Source organism: Pygocentrus nattereri, chromosome 20 (assembly GCF_015220715.1).
Source record: "Pygocentrus nattereri isolate fPygNat1 chromosome 20, fPygNat1.pri, whole genome shotgun sequence".
Lineage (NCBI taxonomy): Eukaryota > Metazoa > Chordata > Actinopteri > Characiformes > Serrasalmidae > Pygocentrus > Pygocentrus nattereri.
Window position 1 is genome coordinate 17,831,532 of NC_051230.1, and position 21,375 is coordinate 17,852,906.

Here is a 21,375-nt window from a genome sequence, read left to right on the forward strand (position 1 = left end):
TGGCAGAAGTGATCAGTTCCTACAGGTTTTAGATAGTGTCAAGTGACTTCTGGGATTCACTGCATTAGAACCTGTAAGAGTTTAATAAGTCTAATATTACAAGATGTGCTCCATACTTTAAACGGCAGCTTTAGTCATCACTAATTTGTGGTAAACATCCAATAAATCAATTGGCATCACAAATTCAGTTCCAATTCATGGTGTTCTGTTTCCAGAAAGATCGAATACTGTATGTGTTCTATACTGTTCAATTAGTGATAAATTAAACTGCACTATAGAATATGTATAAGAAAAAACACCTTGACGTATGTGAGACTTATTAGTCTTATTAGCTCTATACTCTTATTAGCTAGTAATGTAATTACATCTTATTAATTAGTTATAAACTGCAATAAAAGAAATAAACTTGATACTGCTTACAGCCTACAGGAATAAAATGCTGCCAATTATAAAGTATTAATATGTACATTTTGATGACAATTCATGCTTAATAATTTGCATATCAAGGTCGCAAAGTGTTTGTTGTGCCTTATTACAACTAAAAAAGCAGTTCTAAGTCATTTTCACGTAACAGACCTCCAATTATGTTCTCATGCAGGTCATAATGAATAAACCTTAATGAATAGTGCATAACACAATTACAAGTGTTTTATTCAGGGTCTCCTACTGACCAAAGAGCGAGACCATGACAAACCACCCAATAGTGTTCCTTAAATAAAGCAATACCAAAGACTGTGAAAATCTCAGAAAAATAACAAGGTTTGTGAAATGTGATACAATCATCAGAAAAGTTGATTATTCACATGACTTAGAGGAGCTGTGACTCAAAGGACAGAGGCAAATAAAAAAAAAAGTTAAATTCAAAAGAATATGAAACAAATTGACCAAGTGTCTTACGATTGTCAGAAAAAGAGAAATAAGATGAAGAAGGAAAAAAAAAGTTTAATAGGTAAGAGAAGGCAGTGACCAGCAATCTCCACCCACAGTGCTAAATTGTTTCCTGCCATGTATAACACAGAACCAAGGAATTCAGAGCTTGTCCTACAAGCCTCAACAGGAAACAGCACACTCAGAGACAGAATTACCATGAGCATTACTGGAACTTCACTTCTTCGGATGACCTTCGTCTTGCCTTTTCTTTATTTTCTTAAGTAAGACTGATAAAAAAAGGAACATTCTCAATGCTAAGAACTGAAGAATAGACAAACATGTATAGACTGCTTCTGGTACTCTTGTATGTGTTTATGCTCTCTGACTCAGTTCAGGCTAAACGTAAGTAATTTGCTTTTTTTTTTTTTTTTTTTTTTTTCCAAAAATTAAATATATATATATATTTGTATTATTAAAGTATATTTGAAGTACAGTTTTTAAAAATGTAAATTAGCAGTTTAGTAGCTGTTTCAAATAAATTAATTAATTGGCAATGTTTAACATATAGGCTGCTTTGTCAACTTCAATGTCATTTGACATAACATCTGTCAGTGTTATTTTCTGGGGTGAAATGATATATTTTGTAGTGCTATGTATATAACAGTGACATTAATAATATGACACACCTTGCTTGAACAAAGGTATTGTCTGTGGCTCTTGGGTAAAGTTTCATTTTACTATTATGCTATGTCACATAATCAGCATTATGTCACTATGATGCACTAAAGCTACAAAGTCAGTCGTTATAATGGGCTATTTTTTTATCCCAAAAAATGTCATGACAAATCAATATCAGAAAAAATAAATTGATATAGTTAAGTTAACTTGACTTCAAAGTTGACATTACATTACATTTACATTACATTTAGCAGATGCTTTTATCCAAAGCGACTTACAAATAATGACAAAACAAGTCTTTTTGACAGACATCGTCTACTGAAAGGCACCTTTATAAAAGGTTATGTAGGTTTTTGCCAGTTCTCATGACAATGTGATGCAGTGTCATATTGCCTTACAGTAAAGTGTTACCAAGTATTTAAAAGGAAGACATGAAATGAAAATGCTTGATGACATTAATGCTTGTGAGATGTATGCTCCTGATTTCTTGAGTGATCATTGTATTTTTTCCATTTCAACAGGTAAAAAGACAGGTAATGATACCTTGCATCCAAAAACATTTAACGCGAGAAGATCGGGAAACACAACGCTACCTGAACTTGATGAGATCAGCAACCATGTGAGGAACTACACAGCTGGGATCCTTAGCACCAGGATCATTCCAGCAGCTTATTTCATTGCCATTTTGATAGGAATCCCTTCAAACTGCCTAGTACTGGCTTGTCTCATCAATAAGATAAGAACCTTATCTAGCGCAATCCTCTACTTCAGCCTTGCGGTTTCAGACCTTCTCCTGTTGGTGTCCCTCACACTGAAAGTCCACTACCATCTGAATGGCAACAACTGGATGTTTGGAGAACTTGCCTGCAAGCTGGTTACGGCCTGTTTTTATGGTAACATCTACTGTTCCATCCATGCCCACATGTGTATTAGCGTGCTGCGCTATTTGGCTGTGGTTCATCCGTTCCTCTACAGAGGACTCTCCAAAAGATCTTGTACTACTTGGGCTAGCTTGACTATGTGGGTGTATTTTGCTGCAGCCATGGCTCCAGAGTTACTCATTCATCAAAGCTACAACCTCAATGATGTGGGCATCACCACATGCCATGATGTTCTGCCTTATAATGAGGAACCATTCAACATCTTAATTCCATATAGACTATGCCTCATTTGTCTAGGTTACATGTTTCCTTTTGTGGTCATTGCATATGCCTATGGATCCATTGTGCATCAGCTGAACAGGTCTTGCTGTGATTGGGCGCATTATATCAAGGCAAGCACATTGGTTTTTGTGATCTTCTTTCTGTGTTTTACTCCAAGTAATGCAATTCACTTGATTCACTACGCAAGACTCTACACGAGCCAGCAGGATGACTTCTATATTTACTTTAGCGTAGCTGTATGTCTCTGCTGCTTTCACAGCTGTCTGGACCCCTTCCTCTCGTACTTCATAACAAAGACTACAAATTCCCAAGTGGAATTTATCTCTCTAACCAGTTTTTCTCCAACAACTTCAACTAATGCCTAAACCAAAGGGGTCCTGGGAAGTGGAGTGTTATTGTACCTTCTAGAAGCAGTGGGGGTGCGCTCTGATCTAAAACAAACAGAACAACGGCTAGCGGATGTTATTGCTACAGGACAGTATGCCATTTGGAAAAAAACAGCTGATACTTAAACAGAGCAACTTCTTTGTTTTGTTTATCCTGTTTACTAGACTTGTTCAAAACCCTATTAATACACTGATGCAGCTGGTTTGTTACCACAGTTACACTACAAGATCACACCCAGTAAAATGTGGCAATACTTTTTGGAAATACTTGAAATTAGTAGGGGGTATTGCAGCAATGTTTATGCAGTGATGATTAGAACTTTAAAGATTAATTGCACTGATTTTCCAAAAAGTCTGAATACTTAAGTGGTTAAGATGTCATTCAGAGTAGTCTGATGTAAAATGTGCCATTCTAGAGAAACTTACCAAATTAGAATTATTATAAGTGGTTTGAGAGGAACCCAAAGTCAGCATAATGCCTCTAAAAGCTGTCTCATAAAAGTTATTACATGAAATGATATTAAATATGTTGATTGATGCCCAAGACCTAGTTTTATAATATTTTTTGCAATACACTTTTAGACTAGAACATATTTTCTTAAATACATACATACATGCAGAGCATAGCAGGGCAAAACAGAGAAACTCCCAATATTCTATCTGATCAGCATTACATAGAAAAACTCAGACACTTGTGGGTTCAATGTTTGTTTTGGACAGTAAATAAAATGGCTCTATTTGCACTGAAGACACACTGCACAAACTTCTATCTCTGCAAGTGGAAAAATCTTACTTCCAGCAAATACAGAGAACATTTCTCATTTTGAGATTGTTGTAAGAATATTATAAAATGATTCCACTTATTTTTACATATATTGTACTTGTTTTGGGTAATTTTCTCAAAAAACTGTTCTATTCTGTTATCTATTCTGATAAGTTTGCTTATTTCAACATATAATACTTCAACATGAGCAGAAGTATCTGCCAATAGAATGAGACAATTTGTAAAGATAAAATTATTTGAAACAAGCAAAATATGTCTACAAATGAGATAATCTTATGATATTATTAGAACAATCCCAAAATGAGAAAAAATTAACTAGATTACTTAATAAAATAAATTAAAGTAAAATAAATTAAGTAAAATAAATAGATGATTTTTCCACGATATCATTTTTTTGCAATGCACTGTGACCCCTAGTTTATATTACCATTGTAAACAAAATCTGAGTAATTAAGTTTCTCTATAATGGACACTTTCACAATAAGCTATCCATCTATGTATGGAATTCACATTTAAATGCTACTTTGCTTTTTTGTAAGTAAAACTGTTAAAGTAATTACCGCCAGTGTCATTGCTTACAGATGTGAAACATGTTGGAACAAAAATCAAGCTGAGTTCAAGTTCTTTGGCTTCTTAAGAACCTTCCAGACAAATTTCCCTCAATTTAACTATACACTGAAATCATGCTGAGACATGAATAGACAAGAAATAGGAGCATTCTCTTCCAACATGAATGCCTATCTGTCTGGTGTCATTAGACTGTAAAATGCATTTGCTTTTTGGTTAAGGGTTGAAATGAGGTCACTAAGTTAAAGAGTATTTATCAAGCTGCACCAAACCAGCAGGTTAAACCAACAGCAGTAATAACAATTAGTTGGACTATTTAGAAGTGAATATGCCTGTACCTTGCAGATAAGATCTTTGGTGTGCAGCAGCAAATCATGGTAGTGTTTGGCTGTTTCTGGGTTAACTCCCTGTATTTTTGCTGTGGGGAGGAGCAGGGCAGCAAGGGTTTTCTCAGGATCTCCAGAGTTCATTGCCTCATTGATCTCAGCAATGGCAATCACTCCTGCAGACACATGCATCACAATGTAACTGACTTTAGTCAAATGTAGCAAAGAACTAGGTTAAAACTAGAACACAGATTTTTGGGTGTAAATATGAATAAAAATACTGTATAATCAGCAGCTAATAGGATGGGCCTATGCACAACGACAAAGTCTACACTCTCAAAAGCGACTGAGTAAACAGAGTGAGTAAAATGTTCATTGTTAAATCTACTGTGTGCCAGTTCAATGAAATGCAAGTTATCATTAAATCATCTGAGAAAATATTCAGTATCCAGTCTCTTATTCAAGTATTTAAAATTAAAATGTAGTACACATTATGTCTGCAGTAAACCCTTACGTTCATGCTCCTCGTGAACCTGGAAGTTGACAGTGTCAATGCACTTCTGAACATCGTTCCAGGTGAGGAATTCCTGTCCCTGAGCAAGAGATTCTGCTCTAAGGCTTATGAGTGTATCAGCGTATCTGTGGGAAAATGTACCATGGAACAGTTTTAGTATTCTTTTATATAATGATCATGGTCTGAGGTAATACTTTATTCATAAACAGCTTATGTTTTATTTTTTATGAACAATGCCCTTTTTCCCATTCATAACATTAGTCTCAATAACACACAGTACTCTGTAAATATCAGAACATATTTATTTTCTGTCAAAATGGCCATTAAAACCAAATGATTCATTATTTAGAGTTAAACTGGTGGTAGGGTGCACAAAAGTAAAGGCCAGACAACCTAAACATTATAGATTTTATACTACACTGAGTAAGTTGTACTTCAGGGCTGATTTGACTAGAAATTAAATGGTCTATGACTTTTGCACAGTACTGTATAAGTATTAATCAAGATGAGTTGGCTAAACAACATTTATGTATTCATTATTTACAAAATCAGAATATCAAGATTTAATCCCGATAAACACTGGTCCAGGTTCTGCTCATCTTCAGTGACTGATTAAGCTAGATGTGTACTGTGTTCCGCTTTCAGTATTACCTCTGCATGTTGTCATGGTCCATGTTACTGAATCCTAGTGGAGAGTCAGAAAGCTGCTCTGTGACCGCCACAGAGTCCTTAGTGTCCAGCACCTCATTTAAGACAGCTACTGCTGACAGCATCTCAACAGCAACACAGAGCTCCTCATGGCTCAGACCAATTTTTTTCTAAGATAAAAACAGTGCAAAGATAGCAGTCAAAAATCAAACAAATCTCATCAGAGAAATTACAGTATGAAACTGACTAGAATTCAAATGATATAAAAAGTGTGTCACTGATACAGATACTGATTTTAAGGGACTACAAATGCTGATAACTGAAAATACTGACTGATAAAATTTTCGATTGTCGGTTTTCTACTGTTTAAGATATACAAGACAAATTACCAGTTGTTAGCTGTGAACTGTCAGTTAGCAAATTTCTTTAAAAATTTGGTTTTGTTGGTTTCTTATTATTGTTAGCTCTTATTATTGTTATTTGAGCTGCTGTCTTCATATGTTTTTACAGTGTAACATGGTGCAAAATGGTGTAATATTTTATCCTCTTTCTAAAGGTCAGTGTGGGTTTTGTTACTGTAACCGTGCTGGTTGATCTTCTATTAAAATACTGATTGCACAGGCCAAACTGTGGGGCTCTAGAACTGACCTGTGAGCCATTCTGCAGGCTGAAGAGTTCAGCCTGGTACAGGTTGGCAGCAGAGGGGTAGATTATAGGCAGCTGGGCTTCTGGGTTCATGAGCTCATGTACTGTCTCTTCTGGAATACCACGACGAATGGCAGCATTGATCGCAGACATGGCATCTTGCTCTGTATTACAGTAAAGCATTGCATTCACCATGCTGGATCACAGATTTACACAAAATGTAAAAAAAATAAATAAATAAATAGAAACAGAATGCAATTATCTGCAAATGATTATAAACACTATATTTCAAATAGTGCAAAGACAACATATCAAATATTAAACCTGAGAAATCGTATTGATTTTTGAAAAATATATGCTCATTTTTAATTTAATGCCAGTACCACATATAAAAAAAAGTTGAGACAGGGGCTTTTGCATCACCTCTTCTTTTTACAACACTAGTTCTGAAAGTTAAATATTTTCCCATTTATGCTTGGCATAGGATTTCAGCTGCTCAACAGTTTGTTCCATTTTTCATTTCATAATGCATCAAATGTTTTCAATGAGTGGCAGGTCTGGACTCCAGTCAAACCAGTTTAGCACCTGGACTCTTTTAGTAACGAGTCATGATGTTGTAAAAATGGAGAATGTGGTTTAGCATTGTCTTCTGAACTAAGTAAGGCCTTTTCTGAAAACACGTCACCTGGATGGCAACATATGTTGCTCCAAAACCTGTACATATCATTCAGAATTAATGGTGCCTTCACAGACATGCAAGTTACTCATGCCATGTGCATTTATTCAACTTTTTGAACTGTGTGCTGATGACAAGCTGGATGGTCCCTCTCTGCTTAAGCCCAGAAGAAACAGCATTCATGATTTCCAAAAGGAATTTTACATTTTGATTCATCGGACCAGAGGACACATCCACTTCACCTCAGTCCATCTAAAATGGGCTCGAGAGAAGGCGACAGCATTTCTGGATCCTGTTTATATATGGTTTCTTCTTTGCGTGGTAAAGTTTTAACTTGCAGTTTTGGATGCAAGGAACTGCACTCATGCTCAATGGCTTTCAGGAGTGTTACTGAGCCAACTAAGCCAGCTAAGATCACAGCCAGCCAGTATTGTTTTTTGGCTTTGTCTCTTGCATACAGAGATTTCTCCAGATTCTCTGAATATTTTAATAATATAGTGTACTGTAGATGATAAGTTATTTGCCTGCACAGTCACAGAGCGGTCAACACCTCCCCATCTTTACTTCTGAAAGACTCAGCCTTTCTGCAATGCATATTGTATAGGGGGTATAGGGGTGTAACGATGTCCTAATTTCTCGATATGATACCTTTGGTTGTTTATGCATCATGATGTGATACATTTTTGATACAGAATTTGGAGATAAATGCTAAAAAAAACTTCAGTGCTTATTTTTGTATTTTTTATTCCTTAAATATTATTTATATTACTTTTTTAGTTATTAATTTATTAGGTATTCTTCCGTTACAAGTTCAGTTACAAACTATTTTCTGTCTTCTACCATGGCTCAGTCACTCCCAGCAAACTGTGGAATCCACAACCGAATAAGGATATGACTCTACAACTGAACAAACGTGGAAATTGGTAGCTATCAACTTTCTTGTGGTGCAAGTTTTGTGGTGCAAGCATTTGGTTCACCCACTTGCAACAGTCACTTAGCAGCTTCCTACTCACAAGCTTGAATCTGAATAAGAAGCCTGTTAACTTTACCTTCACATTTATGCCTTGCTCTGGTAGCTGACACATTAGGCTGATGTCTTCACAAATGAGTAAGCATATTTGAGGTATTAGTTTAATCTACCACTCTTAGGCCATCTTTACTGTACTCAACTGAGAAACCCTGGCATTTTAAACAGCTTGTCTGATCAACCATCCAAGCTAGGCTAACCAAATCAGTTCCAATATTGACATTGATGGTTATTATTTTATTATCATTGACTGTTTTAAATAGAACTATGGAAACTTTTCCCATTTTCATGCATTTTAAAGCACAAAGTCAAACTGTAATGTATTTACAGTGTATATCGTGTCATGACCCCATAGCGAAAAAAATAATATCAACATACACAACGTGACACCCCTGGCATTGTAGATAGCTTATGACATGTTTATGTACTCTTAGCAAATTATATCTAGCAAAAGTTCTCAAACGGGGCAAAACTGTATGCTTTAACAGAATGACTGCATGTTCTGTTACGCTGCTTTGCTGCCTCATGACTCATCACACACTGCCTCCAGAGGTAATCTGCATGTTTTTCTTGGCAATTTTAGAGCTTTTCACTTACACTAAGCCACCTGTCCAACGCAAATGTTCAATGCACAACATTTTACTGTTGCCACACATGATAAACCTTCAAAATGCTATTCCTACACTGTCTGAGGTCAAGTCTTTCATGACACATACTTCGTTTCTCTGCTTCAGCGAAGTCGTTGCAGGAGCTCACAACCCTCTGTATCTCATCCTTCTCCAACTGAGCTGCAGCACCAACATCCTGCAGAGAGAAAACTATAATCAACAATAGAGTCTGGAATCTTGATTTGAGTCAGAGTCTTGATTTAAATAGCACAACACTTAAAAAACACACCTTCAAAAATAAAAGTTAAAATGAACTCTGAAACGCTACTTGTCACATCCTAAATACATGCTAAGCATAAAGGCTGCTTCTATTTTCACTTTATCCGTCCCCTTCCAGGTGAACCCACCTTAGCTTTGTGTTCCCTGTAAGATGTGAAGTGCTCCAAGTACCACTGAGCGTTAGCCTCTAAGACTCCGAGAATGCCCAGGTCAGGTAATCTGAGGCCAGCCAGGAGAGCGTCTTTATCCTGGGCATCAATTGCCTGGTTCACCTTCTGCGTGGCCGTGAATGCTGGAGAGAGAAGATACAAAAAGAAAGTAGCGCAGTCAGATGTCAGATGTAAAAGTTTGAACGCCTCAGTCAACTTACATGTTTTATTGATTCTCTAAGTAAAAATTAACACACCATCTGCAGAGAACAAACTTAAATATGGCTTTTTACTGCTACGTCTACTTTAGTGCATCATTTTTATTTCTGTTTGACTTGAAATGAAATAAAACAATAATAAAAATAAAAAACAATGAAAAATATAAAATGTGACATAACTTTAGCAAAATTCGCATTTCAGGTTTTTTGTCAATATGTTACATTAGCAAATAAACAATAACTGTGCATTACAATGTGCAAAAGTGTGTTCTCGGTAGAGGATGTGTCAACTTATTTTTACTCAAATCAAGCATACACAGCATTATGTGACCAGTGGTGCCCAAACTTTTGCAGATGACTATTTTCAATTTCAATTGGGAATTTGGAAACCTCCCTGTTAAAAGGATGTAGTTGCACACAATGAGCGGAAGAACGTTTTGTAATATCTGTTGTTGATTTGGACCCCTTTCCTGAGTGGATGAATCTGGAGACTGCAATCAAATTCCTCATAAAGAATTCAGTCAAAACTTGCCAGACAATCAGTATCATTATTTAAAAATGGAAATGCAATTTTCATCTGCAGTTACTGTGCAGGTTGATGTTAAAATATAAATGAACAACAACCTGTTTGCAAAGAATGGAAAAAGTGTAATATAATCAATTCTTATCATTATTTATCATGTTTTGCCCTCCTGACTTAGTAATGATACTTAAGAAAAAATCTTAAATAGTACTGTGTGGCAATACTGGCTCTTCTGTCTCAAACCTCAGAAAAAACTAAATATCATAATACGTATTTTAAAAATATATTGGATCACATTGTGATTATATATGTTCCATATCACCCACCCCTGCTCACAGTGCACAAACTGCGCATAGGACTGCTAAGATAGCAATGTTGATATATTAAGTGGTATTAAAGTGATATTAATAAATTAAATTCTCTCCCATCAAACATTTTAAAGGCATATTCTAATGTCATTAAAAAATAATAATAATAAAAATGATAGAATTTAAGAATCAATAACACTGCTACAGCAGCTGCTAGCCAAACTAGTTCTGAGAAGTCGAAATGTGTTATTCTACTGGTAAAAAAACTTAAAAAAAATTTCTTTACTTTAATTTCTGCTCATCTTCAAGGCCAGTGCCTCCACCTAGACGTAATAACAGCTGCCAAAATTTAAGCAAGTGTTCCAACCCTTGTTTGCAATGCTACCACTAGTATAAGCTTGGTTTTAAGAGGCAAAGAAAAATCCACACTAAATTTCCTGCCCTAACTTTAGTAAATCAAAAGGAATACACAATCAGCTGCACTTTCAATATCATTTTTGCTTCCTTCTCAATCCTTTCTCAATTGCATATGTATGAGAATTGCATATGGCAGAGAAACGTACTTTGTTTTTCCATCTTCATGGTGCAAATACTCTCATATGCACACAACACGCATGTTTTCTTCAGGCAGAATAGGTCCTGTTTGGTCCTGAAACCTTGTGCAAAAGGCTTAGGACATCTGGCCCCGAACAGAACGAAGACCATAGTAGGTAAAAATAACACGGTAATACTTTAAAAGTCATGTTGCACTCACTGTTGACCACATCTACACTGCTCTGGATCTCCTGCTGGGTCAGTAACTCTTCATACACATCCCTTTCTTCAGTTGCAATGGAGGACCGCTGGACACACACAAACACACAGACAGGCAAATCACAATTAGCATAACAGCCACACAGAGCCTTAAGAGTCAAACAATGGCAAAACGGTTCATTCAAAAGAGCATGTCTCAGTTACAATCAGTTCACAACAGAAACATCACTTCATCATATCAAACACATCCAAACTTTTTCCAAAGCTGTTTGTTATTTTCATGATGATTTTTAAATTTTATTTTATATTAGTAAAATACCACTTCATCAAATGTAATGACAGGACTAAACCAAAAACAACACCCATTTCCCTCTCCATCCCACTGGTCCACACATCTTCTCTATTTGTACATCACTGACAATAAACTAAATGAGATATTAATGAGTAGAAGTTAGATAAAATTGAAAAGAGATGCTAGCCTATACAGTGTGCATCATTCCATTTGCTTCATTTCAATACTGCTAAACAAACCTGTCCCCATGTCTCAAGAATAGGTGCTCTAGATTTATTTATTTTAGCTGTGGCCATCACTAACATCACTATGTTATGTGGCTGAAATAGCCAGTGTCGTACACTAAGAGTGTGTGAGAGAAGCCTTTTCTGTCCAATGATTCTTTCAGCAGATGTTTAACCCGCAAGCCATATCCTCCTTTGTTATCCTGTTAGGACTAAATTAAGCAGTAATACAGCTGGATCCACAGGGATTCCTTTCCAAAGCAGGGTAGACAATGAAGTCAAACCATTTATCCAGAGCTTCTTTAGCTCTGGATAAATGCAACGTGCAAGAGACGCACTGCCCAGCTAGGTTAGTGTGACAGACAGAACAGAAAGAGATGCACTACCTAGGCAGCACATCAACTGTTATTTATTGAAAATTACAGTTATTTGCTGCCTAGCTATTAGTATCATTAGGTGTCCAGTTGTTTAAGCACAATTATAATCAGATAAATATATGTTTGTGTAAGTTTAGAGCTACACACTGAGTAGTAGCAAAAAATGTCAAAAGCTGTACATGGTTGGTAGCAGCGACATGACTTGTGTGCAGCTGCAGTTAGCCAAGGAGCTAACACAGTAATTAGTAAGCTGGCTAAATCGCATACCACAGTAAAACCACAAAAGTGAACACAGATATTTAAGATAGCTATACACTTGTCATACCACAATACTACGCACTGATCTGTAGTAAAAAAAGTGCAGTTAACTGGTGTTGTTCACGACAGTGGGATAAGCTGCGTGCACCTGCTGTTAGATAAAAATCTAATCTCATAGTTAGTATGCTGACTAATTCATCTACCACAAACAGTAAAACTATAAGAGTAAACATAATAATACGGTCTCCTGTCTGACTGCATATCATGCAGTCTCTCTTTCACGTGTTTATAGCTAGTGGTAAGGAAATGGTAAAAAGCTCACACTTGGACTCTAGTTAAATAAGTGTTTCCTCCATTTTTAAGGTTTGCTGATATATGAAGGGCCACTCCTTCAGAGGACAACTCAGCCAGAGAGACAGTGCTATTGGGTGAAGACAAAAATTCACGTATCAAAGTTCAAAAGAAAATTTGGCCCTGAAAATTGGGTTTTAGACTCTCTGATTAGGAAATTAACCTTTCAAGTTAGTAAAGTCTAAATATTATGGGACATTATTAGCAAGAGGAGTTGTGTTATTCTTGTGTCTAAATTTAGCTGATTTTGCAGATGCCAGAATGCTTGACCTTGTAGGAGGCTCTAGGGAGAAGAGGGCAAACCTAATGAGCTGTTATATGCATCCCTTTGGAAAATCTGCTTTGCTTGCTGTTTTCACAACATGTACACAAGTTCTCGTGTACTTCTCAGTGTTGTACGATAATGAATAATTCTCTCTGTGTCTTACTGCTTAACCCCTGTTCTCGCAGTTCAGTGATTAATTTGTGGCGTATTGTGCTCAGCTGTGTGTAGTTCATGTGGTTTTCAATGCTGTGCTCTTGGGTATCTTGTGAGGAAACATAGGAGTTGTTTAATGTTTTATTTCAGATTTTTGGCTGGTACAGCAAAAACACACGATGAACACTACACAGAGTCAGACATGAACAATTTACAAAGTAAAATATACAAACCCATGGAAACTCTCAAATATATGTATATTGTTATGCTGACATATTATTTATTAATCCTTATTGAGATATTGGCCTTTGCTTTTCATGTAAATCAACCAATCACAATGTGCCTCATTCGCCAGTATAAAAAGGCTTTTTTTTGTTCTTGAGAACAGTCCTAAGAAAAAGTCTAAATCAAATTCATAACATGTTCTTAAACCACAGAACTGTCTGCACCTTTGAGTGTGTGTAGATTCTGCTCAAATAAGAAAACATTGGTGAATGTTAGAAACTTTGAAAACTGTGTAAGTGGGTTTTTAAAAGAATTTTCTTCTTAACAATGGTTGCTGAACGAGGCCCAGTTTTACCATGTCTTGTGACCATCTTGACCCATCAAAGTTCCAGACAAGTGTTACTATGAGTGATTTGATGAATCAAGGTATTTATGTAATCATACAACAGCTAATTATTTTTCACAATATTTATTTACAAATGTGTTTTTAATATTCTGTCATTCATTTTGCAGCAGATTTAAGCAGCAATTAGGGCTGTCACACTTAAATTTTTAATGTCTCTTTGGCAGACTATACTGTTCAGAGACAGCAGGGATGCAAAATGGTATTGGAAGCACTTCTGTACTGTTCTATAAAAGAAACAATTATCAGCAGATGATTATATTTGACCAATATTTCTGACATGTATATACGTGTAAATCTAAGCTGTGCTAGCTATCTAAGTGAGCCTATGAGCGTTCTCTGCGAGTTTTGTGAGAAATTGTTGTACTTGAACCTATTTTGAATGTAATTTGACCAGAGCTGTCCAAACTTTTATGATTATATGTGATGTACACACTCATTCTTTTGAATTGTAGCAAACAACACAAATGTGATTAATTGTGATCTACTGTTCAAAAGAATGGAATTAATCATTTTGATTGTATCCCAGTCCTAGTATCAATATAACTGTAATTTAAGTATTAAGTATTGGTCCAGTGTCTTTTATATCTGTTATTAATAATGTTGTTTATTTGTTATGAACTGAAAGTCTCCTCTGATGAATAAACTCCTGCCATGGAGATTTGGGATGTTACAGCCTAAACAACACAGAGCAACAAATGACCTCCCCTAAAATGTTTTCCTGCAGTGATGATAAGCAGCTGTGATGCACAGAATAAGCAGGCAGGAAATGTATGTCATGCTTCCGGGATTAGTCATCTATACAAGTTTAGGTACTTGATAAATGTGACCACGCACAAAACATAATCTACTATTATGCGACTTACCCGCCCTGAGGCCAGTGCTTCCTTTCTCTTCTTGGCCTGGCTCAGTGTGTCCTGGTAATCGTTAGCAAGCTCCTTCTGCGTGTTTCTCAGCATGGCATTCGGATTCTGCAGAGCAGCCATGGTGCCCTCAGCCTGGCCTTTGTCTATTGCCTCATTAATGGCAATTACAGCAGCATGTACTAGAGGAAAAACAAATAAGAAAGAGAAGCTAGAGATTAAGAGGATTGAGAAATTACATTTTTTTCATTAGTATTCCAGCTTTGTCAGAAGAAAACTATGTTAAATTAATATTTTATTCTTTATTTTTTTAGATGCAAAGAACCTCACAGAACTTACTGGCGTAACTCACACACTTACTTGCTCATTTATTCATGTTTAGCAGGCTGTAGTTGCTCCACAAGAGGGCGATGTTAGTACAGTACTGTACTAAAGTCTTAGGCAGCTGAACAAAATGAAATTTGAAACTGGGCTGTACTGCTGCAGCTACATTACAACATCTAAAACGTTTGCCTCCCAACTATTGGCTGCTTTTTTGGCCGAGTTTGCAAAAATACAAGCTGTCCAAGCAGAGTTCTAAGTGGGTTTTGTGAGAAAATAAAGCCAAATATTTTTATGAAAAATGTCAACTAATGTAAAAATCTCCCTTCTGTCTTCCAATAACATTGATTTCAGCTTGTAGTCTGAACCTAGACGTGACGCATGTGGACGTGGCGTAGGAGTCATAAACTGCTGTGCCACTTGTTTATCTCTTTTTCTCTCTGCCTACACTCCCCAAAGTAATGTAAATATAAAAGAGCTTATTTACTCAGGAAAAAAAAAATATTCAAATAATATTTATACAATCTATTTATTTGTTGTTTATTTTGTTGCTTTGCATCCATGATCAAGTTATTATGTTATCTGATTTACACCACAGGCATAACGAGATAACTTTACTGGAAAAAGACAAAGCACTCTCAATGTGAATTAATGCAAAAAGATTTTACAAGGTGTTTATATGACAGCATCAGTTTGCTGGTAAAATAAAGTAGACATCTTTAAAAAATCTATCATTTGTACAATTATTTAATTTAGCACTAATTCATGATTTTTCTCAGAGGAGAAAGGATACTCACAGGCAGCTTCGTCCACTGACAGTTCATTGGCCAGAATGCCACCAATTTTGCTGAAGGCTGGCATTTGGATACCGTATTTCTCCAACTCTTTCCTCATGTTACTGATCTCCTCCTCTGAAGAGATGGAACATCATGCTTCAGATTATTTTGGTCCACTTAAACAACACATTAAAATCATCCATTATGCTAAGGGCTTATGTTAAATAAAATGTGTCTGTCACAGACAGTGCTGGCATTGCAGCACTTGGGTGAATAAAGTGATCAAATTAAAATGAAAGATCTCCTTGACCTCTGAAAGAAAATTCAATTGAAACTACATGCACTTGCACTTATGTCAATCAAAACACTGGATCCTGGTCAGTTCTTATCATCGCTGGCAGCTTGCCAGAATCAACCACTTCTACAATTCATTTTATCAAGCAGACACACGTTTGAACCTCTCTCACTTCGCTCTGCTGCACATCGTGATAACTGGGGATGCGGAGCACCTACTGTGAAAGTGCAAACAATGGGGAGGTCGAGATGTATGAGGGGAAAACACTATATCACTGCCTGCGGTATGTTATATTACAATTAATTCAAGCACAGCTAGTAATTACCTGCCATTAGCGACCAGAATGGCTCATTAATCAAGAACAATCACTCTGCCTGCTGAGTCCTCAGACACTGTATCTGTCATTTAGTCCACTAGTGGGAGCAGCTTTCATGTTTTGGTTATGAAGGTGGTGGGGTTGAGCAATCTATGCCTGATTATAGCTAGATTTATAATTAATGTGAGAAATCAGCTTAATGACCTACAGACCTCAGTTCTAGCATAAACAGCAAACAGGACTATGACATGTAATTGGGTTCATAGTGTTAATGAGAGATTAATGTGCATTTTATGTCAGCTCTTAAGAATGCAATTACATGAATTCTCAAAGAAAATGTTACAGGGCTTTACATCTAAATCAGATGGAAATCTTCTGTACATACCTGTGAAGGCCACTTTTCCCAGCAAGTCTTGAATCTGTGGGGCAATCCCCAATTTGTAGAGGTACAAACTGCAAAAAACAGAGAAATGTGTAGCAAAAAAATCAGATTAGTGGCACAAATTAATGATTCCAACCTTATCTGCACCAAATGTGGGGAAGAGTAAGGCACAAAATAATACAATGATAAATTAATCAGGGATATATTCGGTAGTTAAACAGGTTCATGGTTACCTTCTATTATTTGTACCATAAAAGTATTTTTTTCATCATTTTCAATACTTACAATTTACATTACACAAAATTCACTTCTATATCAACCACCTGTAATATAGCATCATTCAGCTCAATGTGAGAACTAGCCAGTCCAAGGTACAGCCTCTACACAGCAGAGTTTTAAGTTTTTATAGGCATTACCTTTACAGTACCTTAATCTACCATATTGACAGCAAACAACAGTAAAATAACAACTATGAACTGTAACTCCAGTCACCTGCACCACAACATTACAGCGATATAGCTGTATTCCACTGTATACTTACAGTCATAAGCTGTTTTTAAAATACAGTAATCTCCTGTATTTTTGTATAATAACTGTAGAAGTAATGTATTACTTATTTATTGTAAATTTACCTATAAAAAAGATTTTTCATTTTAACAGACCAATAAATACACTATACTGCCAAATGTATTCGCTCATTGTGTTTGGTGATGTAAGGCTTGGATGCAGCTGCTTGGCCATGGAAACCCATTCCATGAAGCTCTCTATGCTGTTCTTGAGCCAATCTGAAGGACACATGAAGGTCTGTAGTGATTGACTCTGCAGAAAGTTGGTGACCTCTGTGCACTATGCACCTCAGCACCCGCAGATCCTGCTCTCTCATTTTACATGGCCTACCACTTCGTGATTGAGTTCCTGTCGTTCCCAATCGCTTCCACTTTGTTATAATACCGCTGACAGTTGACTGTGGAATATTTAGTAGCAAGAAAATTTCAGGACTGGACTTGTTGCACAGGTGGCGTCCTATCACAGTACCACACTGGAATTCACTGAGCTCCTGATAGTGACCCATTCTTTCACTAATGTTTGTAGAAGCAGTCTGCAGGCCTAGGTGCTTTATACACCTGTGGCCATAGAAGTGATTGGAACACCTGAATTCAATGATTTGGATGGGTGAGCAAATACTTTTGGAAATGTAGTGAATGTTAATCTTTTTTGTAATGTATATAACAAATAAACCAAACGAAGATAAAACTATATAAATTAACATAATTATTCACCATCATTCTAGCTGAACTTCAATGGTGGGTGTTGGGAACAAAGTTTATAATTTCATTTGTAGCATGTTTAGGTTGATTGAAGGCCTGGGTGAAAGGGTGATGTAATTGGATATTAGCGATGATTGACAAGTAACCCAGTGATGATGCTCAAATTTTTTTTTACCAGAAATATGTTGCGTTCATATACTGTGTTAATTATTTTTAGATATCACTCAGGCTCAGTTTAGTGTATAACAATTATAAATATTCAATTCCAAATTCTTTGATAATGATCTAGCAAGAAACAAAATGTGTGGCGACTCGCTCTCACAAACAGCTTAGAATAATAAACAACTCAACATATCCCAATCTTCATATGAAAGATCATTATGGGATCAATTTAAATATATTTAAATGAACTGGTATTGAGTATATAAGTCAGGTCACATTCATTCAGATTCTTTGAGGATTCTAAGGCAAATTTTCAGAAGTTAATTATGACCTTGAAATGTTCACAGTGTGGATCTGTTTTAAAGTGCAAAATGAAAACCACCCAACAGCCATTTTTAATATCTGCAGTGCCAATAACTTAACTTTTTGGTTAAAACTTGAATTAAAATAAAGGGAAGCTGTGACAAGGACTATTCTTTCACAAAGCACCGCTCTGACTGTCAAGTATGTCTTACCTGAAGTAGACTGGTTTTACTGACTAAAACACATAATGCAGCTATTTGAACTATAAAATACAAATACAGGATCAGACTCAGATCTGTATCAGGGACAAAAACCCTTGATTGGGACATCCCTACTCACGCCACATCAGGAGTGTAATGATGTAATGGCATGGCTCTTTTCACTAGAGGTCAGTGTGCAGTAAGTGCAGCCCTTTCTTCAGGCACTATCTAATACTGCAGTACTCCGTCTAGATGAAAGTTGTGCAGTCGGCTTGTTACAGGTGTCTGGAAACTCCATTAAACTTTCATCTACTCGCTGATGGGGGATAAGTAGGTCATGAATTATTGAAGCTTGTAGTGTACCGCGTACCTGGGTGTGTGTTTATGTGTGCGTACCTGTGTGTGTGGGAGATAAGCTTGCAAGCTTCCTCCACCTTTGACCGCTCAAGACAATAGACAGACAGGAGGAGAGATTGAGGCTTTCCTTAACCTCCATTCAACAGGACGGGTGAAGGGCAAAGTGTTTAACTCCTGGCACAGGACAAATAGACCACAACCCAGCCTGGCAGCCTTAAACTAATTAGTCTGTTTACATCCTTTATATTAACACAGAGAGGGGAAAGTGACTGTAACTTCCGGAGATGGGTGTAATATAAATAATTTTTTTCTTTATTTTTAAGGTGCAATTTAGGGCCTGCTAGTACAAACTTAGAGCAGGATTTAAACATTTAAACATCTTCTAAGCCACATCTCATTCTGGGTGCTGGAGCCTATCTTAACTGTGAACGGGTGGAAGGCAGAATACACCCTGGACAGGTCGCCAGTCCATTACAGGGCAAATTTAGAATTATCTACAGCTTATTTTAAGATTATCATTTTCAAAGTTCAAGGTTCATCTGGACATACAGTTCATTTGTTTTTGGTTTTTTTTTTAATACAGCTTTTGAATAATTATTTGACATCTATGAAGTTTCGCAGGTCTAGCAAAGGGGTTGGCAACCAAAATGTTAAGAAGAACTATTTTGTTCTTTCAATAAAAATTAAAACACCTTGAGAGCCACAATTTATGTCCATTTTACCATCTTGGTTGTAAATATGTCTCAGTATGTACTAGTAATGTCCTAGTATAGGCTAAAAACGTAATATATGCCAAAAAACGTTCTTTTGCTCTGCTTTAAGCTTAAGCTCAGCCATAGCCTCGCATCTCGCATCTCCAGCAGGAAACTTTTCTTCAAAAGTGGAACAGTTTCTTGAACAAATGTTTCAACATTTGACTTTTCACAAGGCTGAATTCAGCTTCTCAATCGCCAGCTTCTTGTTCCATCTTAAATGCTGCCTGAGGTGCCAGAATGTAACTGCTGCACCATTTAAGGTGGAATGGGAAAATTCTAACAAGAAGCTGGTGAATGAGAAGTAACATCAGCTGAGTGACTTTTTAGTGTTCAACAGTTTCTCTTTGCAGATTAAACATATCAGGAAACTAGCTGAGTTCTTATAAATGCAGATACGTATGTTAATCTCCAAATTATTGATGTTTGTCTTTAATCTTTCTCTTTGCTTTTTTGATAGCTACTAGCTAAGCGAGGTTGTCTCCTCTTCAGGATTAAAGGTTGGTTATACATAATACAACTCCAGCATTTACACATGAGTGTTTTTTTTACCTAAAAATCTAATTCTGCTATGGAGCTGCAACAGGGCAGTAAAAGAGCCGCATGTTGCCGACCCCTGGACTAGCATATTAGAATGATTTTTATACATGTATCTGCAACCTTATTTTATTTTATGAAAATAAAGACTCTGAAACTTTTGAACAGTCCTTAGTACAAGTCATGAATTGTTAAAGTGCATTATCTCTGCTCTATGTACATGGGGCTACATTCTGATGAAAGATTTTGTCCTACAGACACATTTTCTTCTCACCTGTATTCTATTTATTTACTTGTTACTGCATTTATCTCTATGTGACATTCTGACATTACATATCGCCTGTGAGTGACATCTTAACTTGGCCATTGAATTTTTCTTCCCACTCTTCCAATTCTGTGTAAATTCAATCACACAGTGAGTAAAACATGCACCCATTCATTTAAAGGAGGTTGTCTTCTGCCTATGGCCATTTCCTGTTCTCAGAGGGATTTTCTCTGGATCTCCATTGCTCTGGTCTCAAGGCTGCTTAGTCCAGCTGAGAGGCTGAGAGGTGACCATAGGGTCAGGAAGGAAGTGCATGTGTGAGGGAGAGGGAGGAAGCCAGGCAGCCCACACAGGCTCAGAGAGAGAGAGAGAGAGAGACAGAGAGAGAGACTATATAACACCATAAACCTTTACTACAGCCAGAGAGACCTTCCTGTTGTCAGCTGTTAAACACACTGACAGGTATTTGCTAACTGCGCTCTCATCTGGACTCACAAAGAAGGATTGCCAAGATTGACGTCCACTGATATGCAATGCTACTCCCCACTAACCCAACGTGGAAAAAACCCTATCAGTGTTCAGTCGCCACCCAAAGGTTTTCCATTCAGGTATTTCCCACTGTGTCATCACAGACACAATAACTGACTGATGACACTGAACTGAACCATTTCAAACATTTTGCCTCATTCAATTGAAAGTTTTACTACAAACTTCCATTACCAAAGAATAACTCAGTCAATCTGCCTTGTAGTCAATGTAGCTGCTGAATAATTAGCTGCAGTAGGCCTCAAATGCAAAAGCATTATACTGACTAAGGACATGATGCCAACAGTGCACAATTCACATGCAACATCAGAAGACACCTCCTTCATCAAGTTTTGACTGAGTTCAGTACGTGCCACTACACA

General features: G+C 36.7%; 2 protein-coding genes across 2 annotated transcripts in view; one reads left to right on the forward strand and one right to left on the reverse strand.

Moving 5' to 3' along the window:
• iqgap2 (IQ motif containing GTPase activating protein 2) overlaps window positions 1-21,375 on the reverse strand; it is an 87,035-nt gene that overhangs the window by 29,628 nt on the left and 36,032 nt on the right. The window contains exons 6-15 of the mRNA XM_017695563.2: window positions 16,627-16,694; window positions 15,652-15,765; window positions 14,537-14,715; window positions 11,124-11,211; window positions 9,300-9,463; window positions 9,001-9,088; window positions 6,585-6,745; window positions 5,940-6,106; window positions 5,289-5,413; window positions 4,787-4,950 (exon numbers count right to left, since the gene is read on the reverse strand). Coding sequence (XP_017551052.1) covers window positions 4,787-4,950; window positions 5,289-5,413; window positions 5,940-6,106; window positions 6,585-6,745; window positions 9,001-9,088; window positions 9,300-9,463; window positions 11,124-11,211; window positions 14,537-14,715; window positions 15,652-15,765; window positions 16,627-16,694 — 1,318 coding nt within the window. The remainder of the gene's footprint in view (window positions 1-4,786; window positions 4,951-5,288; window positions 5,414-5,939; window positions 6,107-6,584; window positions 6,746-9,000; window positions 9,089-9,299; window positions 9,464-11,123; window positions 11,212-14,536; window positions 14,716-15,651; window positions 15,766-16,626; window positions 16,695-21,375) is intronic.
• On the forward strand, window positions 1,055-5,214 carry f2rl2 (coagulation factor II (thrombin) receptor-like 2). The gene is made up of 2 exons (XM_017695564.2): window positions 1,055-1,272; window positions 2,070-5,214. The coding sequence occupies exons 1-2, from the start codon at window positions 1,209-1,211 to the stop codon at window positions 3,074-3,076; spliced, it is 1,071 nt and encodes a 356-aa protein (XP_017551053.1). The 5' UTR covers window positions 1,055-1,208; the 3' UTR covers window positions 3,077-5,214.